Raw genomic sequence first — 16,156 nt, forward strand, 5'->3', positions numbered from 1 at the left:
TTGAACAAAAAGAACTATTTTTAAAAATATAATAAAATTAGATAGATAAAAAAATCTACTCACCGAGTAGTAGAAGACACATATAAGAGAACGGAAATACGCAAGCTTTCAGAGGCAGTGGCTCATTGTTCTGGCAGAACGGTTGAAGGGAAAGTAGAGGGATGAAGGAGAAGAACATGTGAGGTTTAAGAAATGGGGAGAGTTGGGGAAACATTGCAAATCTCGTCTGGTACAGTTATCAACACCCTGCTTTTCATTTGTATCAAATTCAGCAAGTCTCCCCTGCTTTGGGTGACTTTTCAGTAACTCTACCAATATCCTAAACCCCATCATTTCTTTTCCCTCATCCCTCTTCCTTTCCCTTCAACCCTTCTGTCAGAATAAAAGGCCACTAGCTCCAAAAGGTTGCAAATTTCAATGTTTTTTTATACATTCAATGTTTTTTTATACATGTGTTCTCCTGCCACCGTTTGGTGAGTGGATTGTTTTTAATCCGCTTGGTGAGTAGATTTTTCTTAATCAATCCAATTAAATTATAATTTAAAAAATTGAATATTTTCATTGATACTTGATCACAAAAAGTGTAGCTTTAAAATATTATTAGTTATTAAACATGCACTTTCATACTAATCCTGTTAGTACACAACACATTGCAACCTTTAATTTTTAAATCTGTGGCTGGGTAACTAATTGTCTCTCTGCCAGAGTGATACTATCCCAGAAGTCCAACATTTGTATCCTCCAATCCCTACCAAAACCCACAGTATCTTCCAAGAACCTCTCACCTCAGTTCATCTCCCTCCTCTCCCCCCCCCCCCCCCCCCCCTCCCCACATCTGCCCTCTGCATGCTCCCCAAAGTCTACAAACCCAATAATCCTGGATGCCCCATTGTAGCTGGCTATTGGGCTACCACATAAAGAATTTCCACTCTTGTTGACCAACAATCAATTGCCCAAAACCTAGTCTCCCACACCAAAGACACTAATCATCTCCTTCACCAACTGTCTGCCATCCCCACATCTTTACCTCCTAAATCCATATTCACCATTGTTGATTTCACCTCCCTATACAATAACATCCTCATGCCCATGGCCTTGCCACTATCAAACACTATATCTCCCAACATCCTTCAGACTCCAAATACACCACCTCTTTCCTTATACACTTTACCAACTATATCCTGAGCCACAACTACTTTTCCTTTAAAGGGAAGGTTTACAAAAAAAATCTGCGGCATGGCCACTGGCACCTGCATGGCAATCTCCTATGCCAACCTGTTTATGTGCTGTCTAGAGGAAATCTTCCTAGCATCCCAAACTCCCGATCCCTAATCTGGTTCAAGTTCGTACATCTTTGTGATTTGGAGTCATGGCCAAGAGATCCTATCCACATTCTTTCACTATCTCAACATCTTTTCTCCCATCCACTTTACCTGGTCCTCTTATACCCAATGTGCAACAGTCCACAAACACATTTTCCTTGCCATATCCTCTCTCTCTCTCTCTCTCTCTCTCTCTCTCTCTCTCGCTCTCTCTCTCTCTCTCTCTCTCTCTCACACACACTCACACTCACACACACACACACACACACACACACACACAAACACACTCTACTATCACATGGCAAGAAACAGCTCCAAATGAGTGCCCCCTCATCACCTAGTAACACCCTGGACTGGATCTCTCAACCTACACTGAAACAAGGGACATCCTACCCAAGATATTTCCTACCCCTCCTAAAGTGGTGTTCGTTGCCTGCCCAACCTACACAACATCCTGGTCCATCCCTATATCACTCTCACTCCCAAGCCCTTGTCTGCCCAATCCACCTACCCAGCATCTCCTACTCCAGTCCAGTCACAGGCTTATTTTACCCCATTAGACGCCAGGCCCCCTGTGAAAGCAGCCATGTCATATACCAACTTTGCTACACACACTTCATGGCCTTTTATGGTTGTATAACTACCAACCAGCTGTCTACCAGGAGGAATGGCACCACCAAACTGCTGCTGAGAAGAAAGTTGACCAACTAGTGGCACAACATGCAGCTGAGCACAACATGATCAGTTTCAATGGCTGCTTCACAACCTGAGCCATGTAGATCCTTTCCTTCACCACCAGCTTCTCTGAGCTGCACAGGTTGGAGTTGTCTTTACAACACATCCTCCACTCCTGTAATTGTCCTGGCCTCACTTTCAGGTAATCCACTGTTCCTGCACCCTTCACCTAACAGTTTCCCCGTCCTCCATCATGTCACGCATCCCAATTGTCACAGAGTAAGTCCACTAGCAAGTTTTCCTTCTCTTGTATGTGCCTATTGACAACTCAACACTTCTGCTTTTTGGTGAGTGGTCCCCTTAATTCTAAAGTATTTACCTTCAACAATAACTTTCCTACAACAAATACATATATTATGAGGTCTTTTCTCAGTGTATTTGTGTTGTGATAAATAACAGAGGGAAGAAGACAACACAAGAGTTTGAAAAGTGGTGCTGCCGAAGAAGAAATCTGAAAATAAGAGAGGTAAATCGGATACTTAGGGCAAGTATATTGTATCGAATTGGGAGAAAAGAAATGTATGGCACAATTTGAGTAAAAGATGAGACTGGTTGACAGGAACATCCTGATGCATTAAGGAATAGTTAATTTGGTACAGGATGGAAGTGGGAAGGGGGGAGGGGGGATGGGGCAGGGGACAAAAATTGTAGAGGGAAACCAAGACTTGATTATAGTAAACAGGTTTAAGTGAATGGAGATTGTAATAGTTATTCAGAGATGAAAAGACTTGCAGAGGATAGACCAGCAGGGAGAGTTGCATCAAAGAAGTCTCCGGATGGAAAACTGCCACGACAATGATGAGCAGCACTGAACATGTTTGCCCCTAATAAATTTCCTAGCTATACTCTGAGAGATTTGTTAACTTACTTACCGCTCTGAAGAATATCTTATTTATATATAGTATCATGAATGAAAAAATGGATGAAGAATTTAAAAAAAATGATTTTATACCTGTAACTGTATTACTTCGAGAACAACATATTGCTGCCCATCTTGCCCTTCAACTGCCATCATTTCTGATTCACTATCTTCATCATCTTCATCCTCATCCTCACCAGCCATTACTTCAACCTGCTGACCATCAATGATCTGAAAAGAAGAAAACGTCCATGTTTCAAAAACATTATTAAAAAAGAAGTACTGATAGTCAGTAACAAAGACTCTACTAAAAGCAGGTTTCTCAAAATATAATGAGATTTTAATAAATAACTGGAGCACAATAAAAATTAAATGTGTTTTAGAAATGCTAACCTGGATTTTCTTTTGACGTCCGAGTTTGAGAGCAAGAGCTTTTTCTTGCGCTGAAGACTCAGGATCGTGTACTGCCATGTGTCGTATGAGATTCCCTTTGTGCCTGAAAGGTCGGCCACATTCTGGACATTCATGCGTTTTTTCCCGTGGAGGTGGAGGAACATAGTTAGGGTTGTGATAGAGATTCTGATGTCGCCTCAGAAGCTGCTTCTGCCGAAATGACTGCAAACACAAATTAATTTTTTCCCCATTCTGAAAGATAATGAACTACATAATTACCATTGAAATTCAGTTTCATGAAATAAGACAAATGACTACTGAGCTCAAAAAATGCCACCTTGTACTGCAGTAAAATGTGTGCTGAAACACAAGATTTCAAATAAAAGTCAGTACAAAACAAAAACTTATGTTTCCAAAAGTTACACACACCTATATTTAATATTCATACAAATAGAAAGATCTTGTGTCTACACAAGATCCATCCCTATTTGATTTTTTTTGCATACTCATTAGCTACACAAGTGTGGCATTTAAATTGCTAAGATGATTTTTAAGAACTTTCAGTGAACAACAAATAGACATCTCCACTGATGGCCTCTCCTTGCCCATATAGAAAACACTATTAAGCATGCATTCATATTTTTTAGGCTGTTAACATCTCTTTCAAACACTAGCTGAGGTCAAAATGTCGGTTTCATACTCATTCTACAACATTTCAACAAAAATTGTGCAAATGATCAGTGGAACATGGAAATAACTTACAAATTTTAATCTGTCACAACACATTAATCCCAATGTAATACAGAAATTAATCAGGTTTAGCTTTCTTGTACAGTGCCATAATGAATTGATCACCAGCAAGAGCAAACATCTCAAGATTTTTAAACAAAGATGTGGAACAATTTTGTTTTCACAAAATAATGTCATTTCTTATCTCTACAAATTAATAAAAATGGTAAACCTCTTGAATGCTTTTTATGCAAATAGTGACAGCTTTTCTTTCACAGAAATTTCCTAGCAGATTCTCTGTTATGTTTGATGCCAGTACTGGAACACAAATTCTGCAGTAAGTTTTAAGGTTGTGTTTGTTACATTCTTGACCTCTGAGTGAGCACAATGCATGGCAGAACAAAGATAATCAGTACAGGTGAGTTCAGTTATTGAATAGGACTATTCAGTGATAACTCTTAATCAGACAATTGGTTGAGCTATGTAGTACTGAATATCACACTAGGGAAACTATAGGCAGTGCTCCTATTGCATGCAGAACATGCTGCTCGGTTTGGTAACAGAGAAGGGTATTATAAACCTGCTTTGTAAATGAAATGTAGCTTTCCTATATGAAACTGAAGCACAGGCACTGACTTTCTAATCTTACATGTATGAAGAAAACAAGAGGGCCAGTCCATAATTTCTCCTTGTCAATATACACTCAAGCAGTGTTAAGTATATAAATATTTTCTTAAGATTGTTTTGACTTTTTTGTTGTGTCACGTCTTTTCTGTTTGCACTGGCATGCAAGCAATGTTTGCTCTATCATCTGATCAATAAAAAGCAACCATCTTTGATAACAGAACAGGATTTCAGCAACAAACTGTCAATTGTTGCAGATCAGCTGTTCAAACGATCACTTATAGTAATTCATGTTGAAATTAAGCACACAAAATGTTTCAAAATACGCTTAAAAATTACAACAGGTTCTTGCGTACTTACTTGATCACACTGATCACACTGGTAAGGCTTCTGATCTGTATGTATAAGCATGTGGGACTCCAAATGTCGATGAGAGATGGATGCATATGGACAAAGATCACATTTGAAGCACTTCTCTCCCTCATGCGATTTATTATGAATCTATAAACAAATACAGAAAAATACTGTGTGTTACTTAATTATTCAAAATATCAATCTTGACTGGTAGAGGATACTACAATCATGTATAAATATCTGATGCTTCTTCCACACAAGAAACACAACCTAAAGCAAATTTATATCAAACTTTCAAACCAATTTTATAAATGACTACTATTTACAGTCTACCTTTTCAATCTAGTTCATATTTTCCAAATACATACTTTCTCACAGCTTCAAGGTAGACTAATCAGTACCTAAACCTGTATATTGTTCTAAGAAGCACTTTAATTTAGGCACATCTCTTTCAGGGATGCATTTTTTTTTTTTTAAAGGAGAAAAAATTGGAAGAAGGAAATCAGATTTGAAAGAGACAAAAATAATAGAAGACTGATATAAAAATACAAGTGTGCCCCAAACCATAAAATTAATTTTTCCATTAGAACATGGGGAAACAAGGGTTTTTGACTGTCTGGAAAAGCTGCCAATTTCAGAAAAAGAAATCCTATCAGAGCCTTTACCAACAGACAATATCCTAGCCAGCTCATTCATAAGAAAAGTCTCCCATGCCACCTGCTCCTCTGACACAAGTAAACATACTAACAAGCCACCGACCAGCACTCCTCTGATCACCTAGGCCTTGAGATGCACAAATACATCATCCACCAGGGCTGTGACTACTTCGTCATGCACTAAGATGAGGGATACCCTACCCAAAATCCAACCCACATTCTTCAAAACAATGTTTTGCTGCCCACCCAGCTACAAAACATCCTTGTCCATCCCTCGTCTAATCCTACTCCAAATCCTGCACCTTATGGGTCATTCCTTCATGGTTGGCCCAGGTTAAAGACCTATCCCATACATCCACCCGCCACCACCTACCGTGGTCCAATCCCAGGCATTTCCTACCCAATACAAGGCTGTGTCACACAAAAAAGCAGCCGTGTTACACGAGGTCTGTTCAAAATTCCAGAACTTTGTCCACAAAATTTTTCTACACTTATATTTTACTTATTGTGCATGGTCTTCGAAATACTCTTATTCACAATTGATACACTGCTCCCAACACTGTTTCCACTTTCAAAAGCAATCTTGGTACGCCTCTTGCTGTATAGTGTGGACCGCCATCTGCAAATTTTCTTTTATCTCGTCTAACGTTGAAAATCTTTGTCCTTTCACTGGGGTTTTCAACTTTGGAAAATAAAAATGCCTGAAGGGGCCAGGTCTAGAGAGTACCGAGAATGAGGCAGCACAGTTATTTTGTTTTTTGTACAATAGTCACACACCAGCAGGCTTGAATGTGCGTTATTGTGATGCAAGAGCCATGAATTGTCTCACCACATTTCAAGCCATTTCCTTCTCACATTTTGTTGCAGGAGTCACAACACGTCCTGACAGTACCACTGATTAACAGTTTGTTCCTGTGGCATAAATTCATGATGAACTAATCCTTCAAAGTCAAAGAAAACTATCAGCATTGCTTTGACATTTGCCTGACCTGACAAGCTTTTTTTGGTCTTTGAGAACCTTTCCCAACCCATTGTGAAGATTGAACCTCGGTCTCAACATCATAACTGTAGACTCACATCTTATCATCAGTTACGATTCTCTTAAGGAAAATCTCGTTCTCATTTCTGCAATCCAAAAGCTCTTCACAGATAGCGAGGAGAAGGTTCTTGTCTTTTTCTGCAATCTGTCAAACAGTCAGTCTTTGATTGGCATGTACAATTTCGTTGTCATTTCTGACATGAGCGTCGGTAGGCAACCAAGGGCATCCTGAAGGATCATCTTTAACTTCCGTCCAACCATTTTTAAACTGTGTGAACAATCTGTAACACCAAGTACAGCTTAAGTAGTATGCATCACTGTACGCTACCTACATCATTTGGTGTGTCTCTGTAAAGGTTTTTCTGAGTTTCACACAAAATTTAATGCAGCTGCATTGCTCCTCTAACTCTGCCATCTCGAAATTCACAAACTGTGTGACACAATGTTCTACTCAATACAGCACTGAACAGTAACTAGCAGAAATACTACAATTATAGCTTTCGGCCATTAAGGCCTTTGTCAAAGTAGGCAAACATACACACATTCAAGCAAACGCAACTCGTACACATGACTGCAGCATCAGGCAGCTGAAACCACAATGTGAGCAGCAGCACCAGTGCACGACGGGAATGGAAACTGGGTGGGGCTAAGGAGGAGGCTGGGATGGGGAGGGAGAGGGATGTATGGTGGGGGTGCCGGACAGTGAAGTGCTGCAGTTTAGACGGAGGGCATGTAGGTCTGTTACAGGGGTATGAGCCATGAGGTTAGGGATTGGGAGAAGGGGTTGTGTAAGGATGGATGAGTATATTGCATTAGTTTGGTGGACAGCAGAATACCACAGTAAGAGGGGTTGGAAAGTTAGTGGACACGACATTTCTCATTTCAGGGCACGACGACAGATAATCGAAACCCTGGCGGAGAATGTAATTCAGCTGCTCCAGTCCTGGGTGGTACTGAGTTATGTGAGGAATGTTCCTCTGTGGCCGGATGGTGGGACTTTGGGGGGTGGTGCGAGACTGGGAAGATAAGGCATGGGAGATTTGTTTTTGTACCAGGTTGGAAGGATAAATACAGAACCCAGAACCACCCTCCTATATAAAAGATACCAATCATTTTCTCCACCGATTCTCCACAGTTCCTGTCCCTTTACCACACGGTGCCCTGCTCATCACTATTGATGCCACCTCCCTGTACATGAACACTCCTGCTGTTCATGGCCTTACCTTCCTCAACGCCCTATGGATTCCAAACCCACAACCTCCTTCCTAGTCGCCATGACAACTATATCCTCACCCACAATTACTTCTCCTTTGAAGACATTACCAACAAACAAATCCAAGGTACAGCTATGAACACCACATGACACCATCTTATGCCAACCTATTTATGGGCCATCTAGAGAAATCCTTCCTAAAAACTCAGAATCCCAAATCCCTCCCCAGGTTCATATTTATTGATGGCATCTTTGTTATCTGGATCGAAGGTGACAACACCTTATCCAAATTCATCCAGAACCTCAACAACCTCTCCCCCATTTGCTTCACCTAGTCCTACTCAACCCAACAAGCCACCTTCCTAGCTGTTGACCTCCACCTCAAAGATGGCTAAATCAGTACCTCTGTCCATATCAAACCTACAAACCACCAGCAATATCTCCACTTCGACAGCTGCCACTCATTCCATATCAAGAAGTCCCTTCCATTCAGCCTAGCCATCCGTGGTCGTCGCATCTGTAGTGAGGAGCAGTCCCTCTCAGAATATACCGAGGGTCTCACTGAAGCCTTCACTGACCGTAATTATCCTCCTAACCTTGTACAAAAACAAATCTCCCATGCCTTATGTTTCCAGTCTCCTACCATGTTCCAAAGTCCGACCATCCAGCCACAGAGGGGCATTCCCCTTGTAACACAGTACCACCAAGGACTGGAGCAACTGAATTAAATTCTCTGCCAGGGTTTCGATTATCTCTTGTCGTGCCCTGAAACAAGAAATGTCTTGCCCACTAGTCTTCCCACCCCTCTTACATACAGTGGTGTTCCGCCGTCCACCAAACCTACACGATATACTCGTCCATTCTCACACAACCCCTGCTCCCAATCCCTTACCTCATGGCTCATACCCCTGTAACAGACCTACATGCAAGACCTGTCCCATACATCCTCCTATCACTACCTACTCCAGTCCATTCACTAACATCACCTATCCCATCAAAGGCAGGGCTACCTGTGAAACCAGTCATGTGATTTACAATCTAAGCTGCAACCACTGCGCTGCATTCTATGTAGGCATGACAACCAACAAGCTGTCTGTCCTCATGAATGGCCACCGACAAACATTGGCCAAGAAACAAGTGGACTACACTGTTGCTGTACACGCTGCTTCACAGCCTGTACCATATGAATTCTTCCCACCAACCCAGCTTTTCTGAACTGCACAGGTGGGAACTTTCCCTTCAATACGTCCTACGTTGCCATAACTCTCCTGGCCTCAACCTTTGTTAGTCACTGTCCTCACCCATCCAGTCCTCTCCCTGTTCCCATTCCAGCACTACACAGCCGTCATTTCACCACCACACCGTCTTTTTATTTCTTTCTATTTCTCTCCTTTTCCACTACTCCCCCCCCCCCCTCCCCTCCGTCTAAACTGCAGCACTTCACTGTCCGGCACCCCCACCATACATCCCTCTCCCTCCCCATCCCAGCCTCCTCCTTAGCCCCACCCAGTTTCCATTCTCGTCGTGCACTGGTGCTGCTGCTTGCAGTGTGGTTTCAGTTGCCTGAGACTGCAGTCATGTGTGCGAGTTGTGTTTGCATGAGTGTGTGTATGTGTATGTGTGTCTATTGTTGACAAAGGCCTTAATGGCCGAAAACTGTTATTGTGAGAATGTTTTTGTTGTGCCTACCTGCGACTCAGAATCTCGGCTGTATAGTGAGTAGCAACTTTCCTTCTCTAATATTGTTACATTCCATCCTGCATTTTCCATTGTTTGATAGACATACAATAATGAAACTTCCAGCAGTTATGCATGTAACAAATGTGTGTGCAGGGATTCCAACCACATTTGCTCCAACACACCACTGGTGCAAAATTACAAATGTTCCAGAATTTTTGAACAGGCCTTATATATCAGCTATTCTGCATATACTGTACTTTGTTATGTGTGGATATGAACAAGTAGCCAACTGTCAACTTGCACGAGGGGCCATTGCTAAACTATGGCAAACCTCAAACTTGACCACCCACTTACTGAGCATGCTGCACATAACAAAACAAATGACTTATACAGCTGCTTCACTACAAAGGCCATTTGGATACTCCCTTCCAGCACAATTTTCTCTGAACTATGCAGATGGGAACTGTCTGTTCAACACATTCTGCACTCTCGCAATTCTCATACCTTAAACCTTTGCTAACCTGTTCCCCCTGCGTCACCTTGTCTTTTCCCTTCTCTTTTCTGTCCACACCATTCCTACATTCAGATCATGCACTGCCTTCTCCCATCATCTCCCCCCCCCCCCCCCCAATGGGGGCACTTTCCTCACTCCATCCCATTTTCAACCTCTCCCCCTTCTCTCTCTCTCTCCACCCCCCCTCATCTTCAGCTTTCTCTTCATTCTCCTTCATCACCTCCCCCCGCCCCAGCCCCATGCCCCCTCAAATCCCTCTTTCTACATATCTTTTTGTTGCACCCTCTGTACTCTTTCTGCCTTGTTGTGTGGCAGCAAAGTCATCTGTTCAAAGACTTGCCTCTTTCCTGCTACCACCCCCCCCCCCTCCTTGTGTCCTTTTCTAACTCCTCCCCACCCTCTTATCAGCTTAGGCAACTGCTTTCAATAATCAAGTATCAGTAATTAGTAATTAGTCTTGCCACAGCCATGGGAGTGTATGTTTTGGGATTTGTGTGAAGGTATGTACTACTGTTTGAAAAAGAGCTAGTGCTCAGAAGCTAATGTGAATGCTGTTATGTGTTAGGTGTTTCTATGCTCCATGCATTGATTTACTATAGGAGAGTGATTGCCTTTTCCTCATTTTACATATTAATCCGTAGTCAGCATGTACTGTCAGTTCTAGAACACCACACTGAGTCGAAGCAATCAAATGTGTAAATTACATGAACACTGAGAGCTCCTGAATGACCAATAATAACAATATGTACAGGGAGACAAATAAATGTGTAAAAAGACAGAACTTGAGGTATTCATACAGACCTATCAAACAAAAATTTATATGTCAAACAATGGAAAATTTATACGTGCTGGTCATGTAGTCAGATGAAATTTATATGTGTAGATCACGGAGCAGATGAACTGTTGGATCACAAACTAATGAAATTCTTTTGTTGATCTCTTGTAGTGAAAAACAACCTCAATGGTAACTGCAGTGACTACTACACAATAGATATAAAACAAAGTATAGGTAAAGAGATGCTAAATGAAATGAGTTTGGCTTTCAAACGGACAATGTATAAAGCCTAAAATTATTGCTATAGCATAATTTCACCAAAACACCTCTAATAAAACCCAAAGAAATTATAGTCATATGTAAAGGGTGCCTGTGGCAACAACATTACTGCCCAGACATTCACAGATGACACAGGAACTGAAAAAAGCAAAAATGTTGAACTCGACTTTCAAACTGTTTTTAACAAAGGAAAATCCAGGAGTACTGCCTCAGTTTAATATTCACAGTACTGCAAAGATCAGTAATGCAGATAGTAGTGTCAAGGGCATTCAGAAACAGCTACAATTACTAAAATTAAAAAAGGCTCTAGGGCCCGATGGAATCCCTGTCAGGTTCTATACAGAATTTGCAGCTAAGTTAGCTCCCATTTTAACTATAACATACCACGGGCCCACTCAACAAAAAACTATGCCCAACAGAAGGAAGAAAGCACAAGTCACACCTGTTTTTAAGTACGGAAGCAGAAGTGACCTACAAAACTACTGTCCGATGTCACTGATATCCATCTGTCACAGAATCTTAGAGCACATTCTGATCTCAAAAATAATGAGGTATCTAAAACTGAACGACCATCTCCGAGCTAGCCAGTACAGATTCCAAAAACATCAGTTATGTAAAACCCAACTGGTTTTCTCAACTGACATCCTGAAAGTCATGAGTCAAGGCAATCAGGTAGAAGCAATATTTTTGAATTCCTACGAGTATTTGGCTCTGTCTCATACAATAATTACTAACAAAAGCATGCTCATTCAAACAAAATTTTTGGCAGGATTGAGGATTTCTTGGTAGCAATACAGAGAATATTATCTTAGACTAATAATTTCAAGTGTGCTTCTGAGAAGTGTACAAGGAACTTTGCTGTTCATGTTGTACATTACTGATCTAGAAAACAATACTTATAATGTAAATGGATAGATAAAAGTCTACTCACCAAGCAGAACACATACATAATTAGGCAAGCTTTCAGAGCCAGTGGCTCCTTCTACAGCAGAAGGGTTGAAGGGGAAGGAAGAGAAGTGAAGGAAAAGGACTGGAGAGGTCTAGGAAAAGGGGCAGATTTTGGAAAAGTCACCCAAAGCCAGAGGTCAGGGGAGACTTACCAATCAGGATGAGAAGGAAAGACTGATTGTTGGGGACTGCACCAGACGAGATTTGTGGTGGGACTGAAATCTTGTCCAGTGCAGTCCCCAACAATCAGCCTTTCCTTTTCATTCCATCCAGTACATCTCCCTGGTCCGTGACTCTGTGTGACTCTTCTAGATCTCTCCAGTCCTTTTCCTTCAGCCCTCTTCCTTCCCCTTCAACCCTTCTGCCTGAAGAAGCCACTGGTTCCAGAAGCTTGCCTAATTATAACCTAATTTTATGTGTGTTTTCTACCACCACTTGGTGGGTAGATCTTTTATCCATCCAATTACATTAAATTGTCAAAAATTGATTTTGTTCATTGTTATAAACAATACTTACAGTAATCTCAGACTTTTAGTATATAATGTTGTTACCTATAAAGAATTACTGTCTGAAAAAAGCCACAGTAATATTCAGATAGATGTTGATAAAATTTCAAAGTGGTACAAATATTGGCAGCTTGCTTCAAATTTTCAGACATGCTGATCTGTGTACTTTTCAAAACACAAAATAGTAGTATTTTATTTTGTGATAAGTTAAAACTATGTGCTGAACTGTTTCAGAGCCCCTACATTTTGTGAGCAATGTATTACGAATCATGCTACCCTTGCGTGCCCCATGAACGATCTCAAAATTTCGACTTGTTTCAACCCTTCAGGTTTCAATCTCTTTACAAGCACTACAGCTTTACAACTGGATTAGAAACTCTAGGAGAAAGGAAGCAGAAAAACAACAACCTAACAGCATAATTGGAATGAAACTGTGGAGAATGAAAGATGAAGAGGGAAAACCAGTGACAAGTTGAAATTTTGAGTGGGTGCTTGTTGTATGCACAATTAGCTAGATTGATAGTGCACTGTCTACAGGAGGTAGCATTTCCTTTCCATTACAAACAGTATTGTAAGGTGCTTAAAAATGCTATTATGAAAGAAAGAGTATGTGGTGCACAAATAGAATAGGTAATTCACAGGATTAAATCAAAACCATATTGTCAGTTGTGAAGGAAGTGGAAGTGTCTGGTCAGCAGCACAAGGTCGATGATATAACATCAATTCGTACTAAAAATATTTCTGTTACTGATAAATCAGATATATGTACAGAATTTAACAATCATTTTATGAGGATTGCTGGTGAATTAAATAAAAATTAAGTTTCTACAGGGAATCATATAACTCTCTTGGCAAATACCTTTCCAAGACTGATGGCTGAAATACTCCTCTGTGATACAAACAATGGGGAGATTGAGTCAAAAATTAAATCACTGAAGACTAAGGAATCTCATGGATATGATGGAGTGCCTAGCAGAATATTAAAGTACTGTGCTGCATATGTTAATCCTGTATGTAGGAGGAAGGGGTAATGTAGACAATTTTACACTCCAGTTCCTTATTTATATAAATGATATGCCCTCTAGTATTACGAGTAACTCTAAAATATCAGCTTATTCCCAAGAATAAGCAGCTTTCAGTTCATTAATACCCGGCAGAAGTCCAAAATGCATTTTGATCGGACTTCCTTAACTCTTGTGCAAAAATGAAATGAAATGGTCGCATGGCATTGTTGACCGGGTGGTCCCATTCGGGTTCGGCCAGCAAGTGAAAGTCTTATTCCAGTTGGTGCTACACTAAGCGACTTGTGGCCGATGATGAGGATGAAATGATGATGAGGACAATACAACACCCAGTCCATAAGCAGAGAAAATCTCCAACCCGGCCGGGAATCGAACCCGGGGCCAGGGCATGGGAGGCAAGCACGTTACCACCCAGCTAAGCAGGCGGACAACTCTTATTCAGAAAGGTGTGCAGTATACTGCTGAATCCATTTTCAATAATCTTCCACAAGAATTCAAAAATCTTAGCAGTAAGTTACATGTTTTCAAATCGAAACTAAAGAATTTCCTCATTGGTCATTCCTTCTATTCTGTTGAGGAGTTCCTTGAAAAATTAAGCTGATTCTTATGTTATATTGTTGACTGCATTTACTGAAACTTATGGTTTGACTTTTTTTGGGTTCATAAACATTTTATTTTTATCTGTTATTACTTTTATATTGTAATTTCATGTACTGATATGTTCCATGACCTTGGAGATCTGCACCTCAATTTGGTCCTATGGAACTTGACGCGTAAATAAATAAAATAAATAAATTGTGGTGTGGCATACAGTTTTCAGTCTTCAAAAAACGTTTATCACGGTGTACACTTTGCATCAATGAAAAAATATTCTCGCTACAAAAGAGAAGTTGTTTGTAACACTGTAAATCGTTCAAAATGAATCTTTCCTAATGCTTATTTTGTAAAGGGTAAAACAAAAACAGGTGATTAGATTTCTAAGGTTTTCTGTGAGTGACGACAGATACTTTGTTTTCAAGTACTAATTTGCGCTCACAATTGCATTTTGGAGCCAGTGCGCTTGTGGCTAGAACAAACCAAAGACTGCGATTCATTGGCAGAACACTTAGAGGGTACAACAGGTCTGCTAAAGAGACTGCTTACACCACGCTTGTCTGCCCTATTCTGGAGTATTGCCGTGCGGTGTGGGATCCACATCAGGCGGGACTGATGGATGACATCGAAAAAGTACAAAGAAGGGTAGCTCGTTTTGTACTATCGCGAAATAGGGAAGATAGTGTCACAGGCATGATACATGGAGTGGCAATAATTAAAACAACGGCGTTTTTCATTGCGACAGGATCTTCTCATGAAATTTCAATCACCAGTTTTCTCCTCCGATTGCGAAAACATCCTGTTGGCACCCACCTACATATGGAGAAATGATCATCACGATAAAATAAGAGAAATCAGGGCTCGCACAGAAAAATTTAAGTGCTCATTTTTCCCGCATGCTGTTCGAGAGTGGAAAGGTAGAGAGAGACAGCTTGAAGGTGGTTCATTGAACCCTCTGCCAGGCAGTTTATTGTGAATAGCAGAGTAATAATGTAGGTGTATGTAGATGTAGATGTGGAACAAGGCATTTTACATTCAAATCACAAATTAATTTGTAAATTAATGTTGAGCATTTATAAGTTTGTTAAAAAAAATACAGATGTGAATCAGCAATTCCTTCTCATCAGCTTTTAAGAGTTGCCAAGGAGAAACTCTTTCAGTTTGTTTTCATATTTTACTTTGCTGCCTGTTAGACATTTTATATCACTGGGCAAGTGATCAAAAAGTTTTGTTGTAGCATTGTGCAGCCCTTGTTGTAATGAAGACAATCTAAATGTGGAGTAATGAATGTAATTTTTCTTTCTGATACTGTAATTATGAACATTATTGCTCCTTTTGAATTTTAGTGGATTATTTACTACAAACTTCATGAAGGAATGAATATACCATGAAGCAGTAGTCAGAATGCTCAACTTCTTTAACAAATGTCTACAAGATGATTGTGCGTGAGCACCACATATTATCGTTACAGCGTGTTTATGAGCAACATAGACTTTCTTTCTTAAAGACGAATTACCCCTGAACATTATTCTACATGACATTATTGAATGAAAGTATGCAAAATATGTCAACTTAATGATTTGTCTCTTCCCAAGATTTGCAATGATTCTAAATGCAAATGTGGCTGAACTAAGTTGTTTTAGGAGTTTCAAATCATGCCTTTTCCAGTTTAAATTTTCATCAGTATGGACACCTAAGAATTTTGAAGTTTCCATCCTATTTATTATTTCCTCGCCATGAGTTACACTTATCACTGATGTAATACCCTTAGATGGGCAAACTGAATATGTTCTCTTTTAAAAACTGAGTCGAGATCTTTCATAGAAAAGCTGTCGATGATACTTTTAAGAACATTGTTTACCATTTCTTCTGTTTCTGTCTGTATGCTTGGACTGATTACAATACTAGTGTCTT

The 16,156-nt window shown here is 40.3% G+C and overlaps 1 protein-coding gene across 9 annotated transcripts in view; it reads right to left on the minus strand.

Annotated features, from left to right (window-relative positions):
* The window catches only part of LOC124796383 (transcriptional repressor CTCFL), a 149,483-nt gene that overhangs the window by 51,728 nt on the left and 81,599 nt on the right, over positions 1–16,156 (minus strand). For 8 of the 9 annotated variants that reach the window (XM_047260550.1, XM_047260549.1, XM_047260545.1 and 5 more), the window contains 3 exons: positions 5,023–5,163; positions 3,310–3,561; positions 3,010–3,147 (listed from right to left, as the gene is read on the minus strand). In XM_047260550.1, coding sequence (XP_047116506.1) covers positions 3,010–3,147; positions 3,310–3,561; positions 5,023–5,163 — 531 coding nt within the window. The remainder of the gene's footprint in view (positions 1–3,009; positions 3,148–3,309; positions 3,562–5,022; positions 5,164–16,156) is intronic. The other variant, XM_047260552.1, reaches the window with a different exon arrangement.

The sequence above is a fragment of the Schistocerca piceifrons genome, chromosome 4, assembly GCF_021461385.2.
Source record: "Schistocerca piceifrons isolate TAMUIC-IGC-003096 chromosome 4, iqSchPice1.1, whole genome shotgun sequence".
Classification (NCBI taxonomy): domain Eukaryota; kingdom Metazoa; phylum Arthropoda; class Insecta; order Orthoptera; family Acrididae; genus Schistocerca; species Schistocerca piceifrons.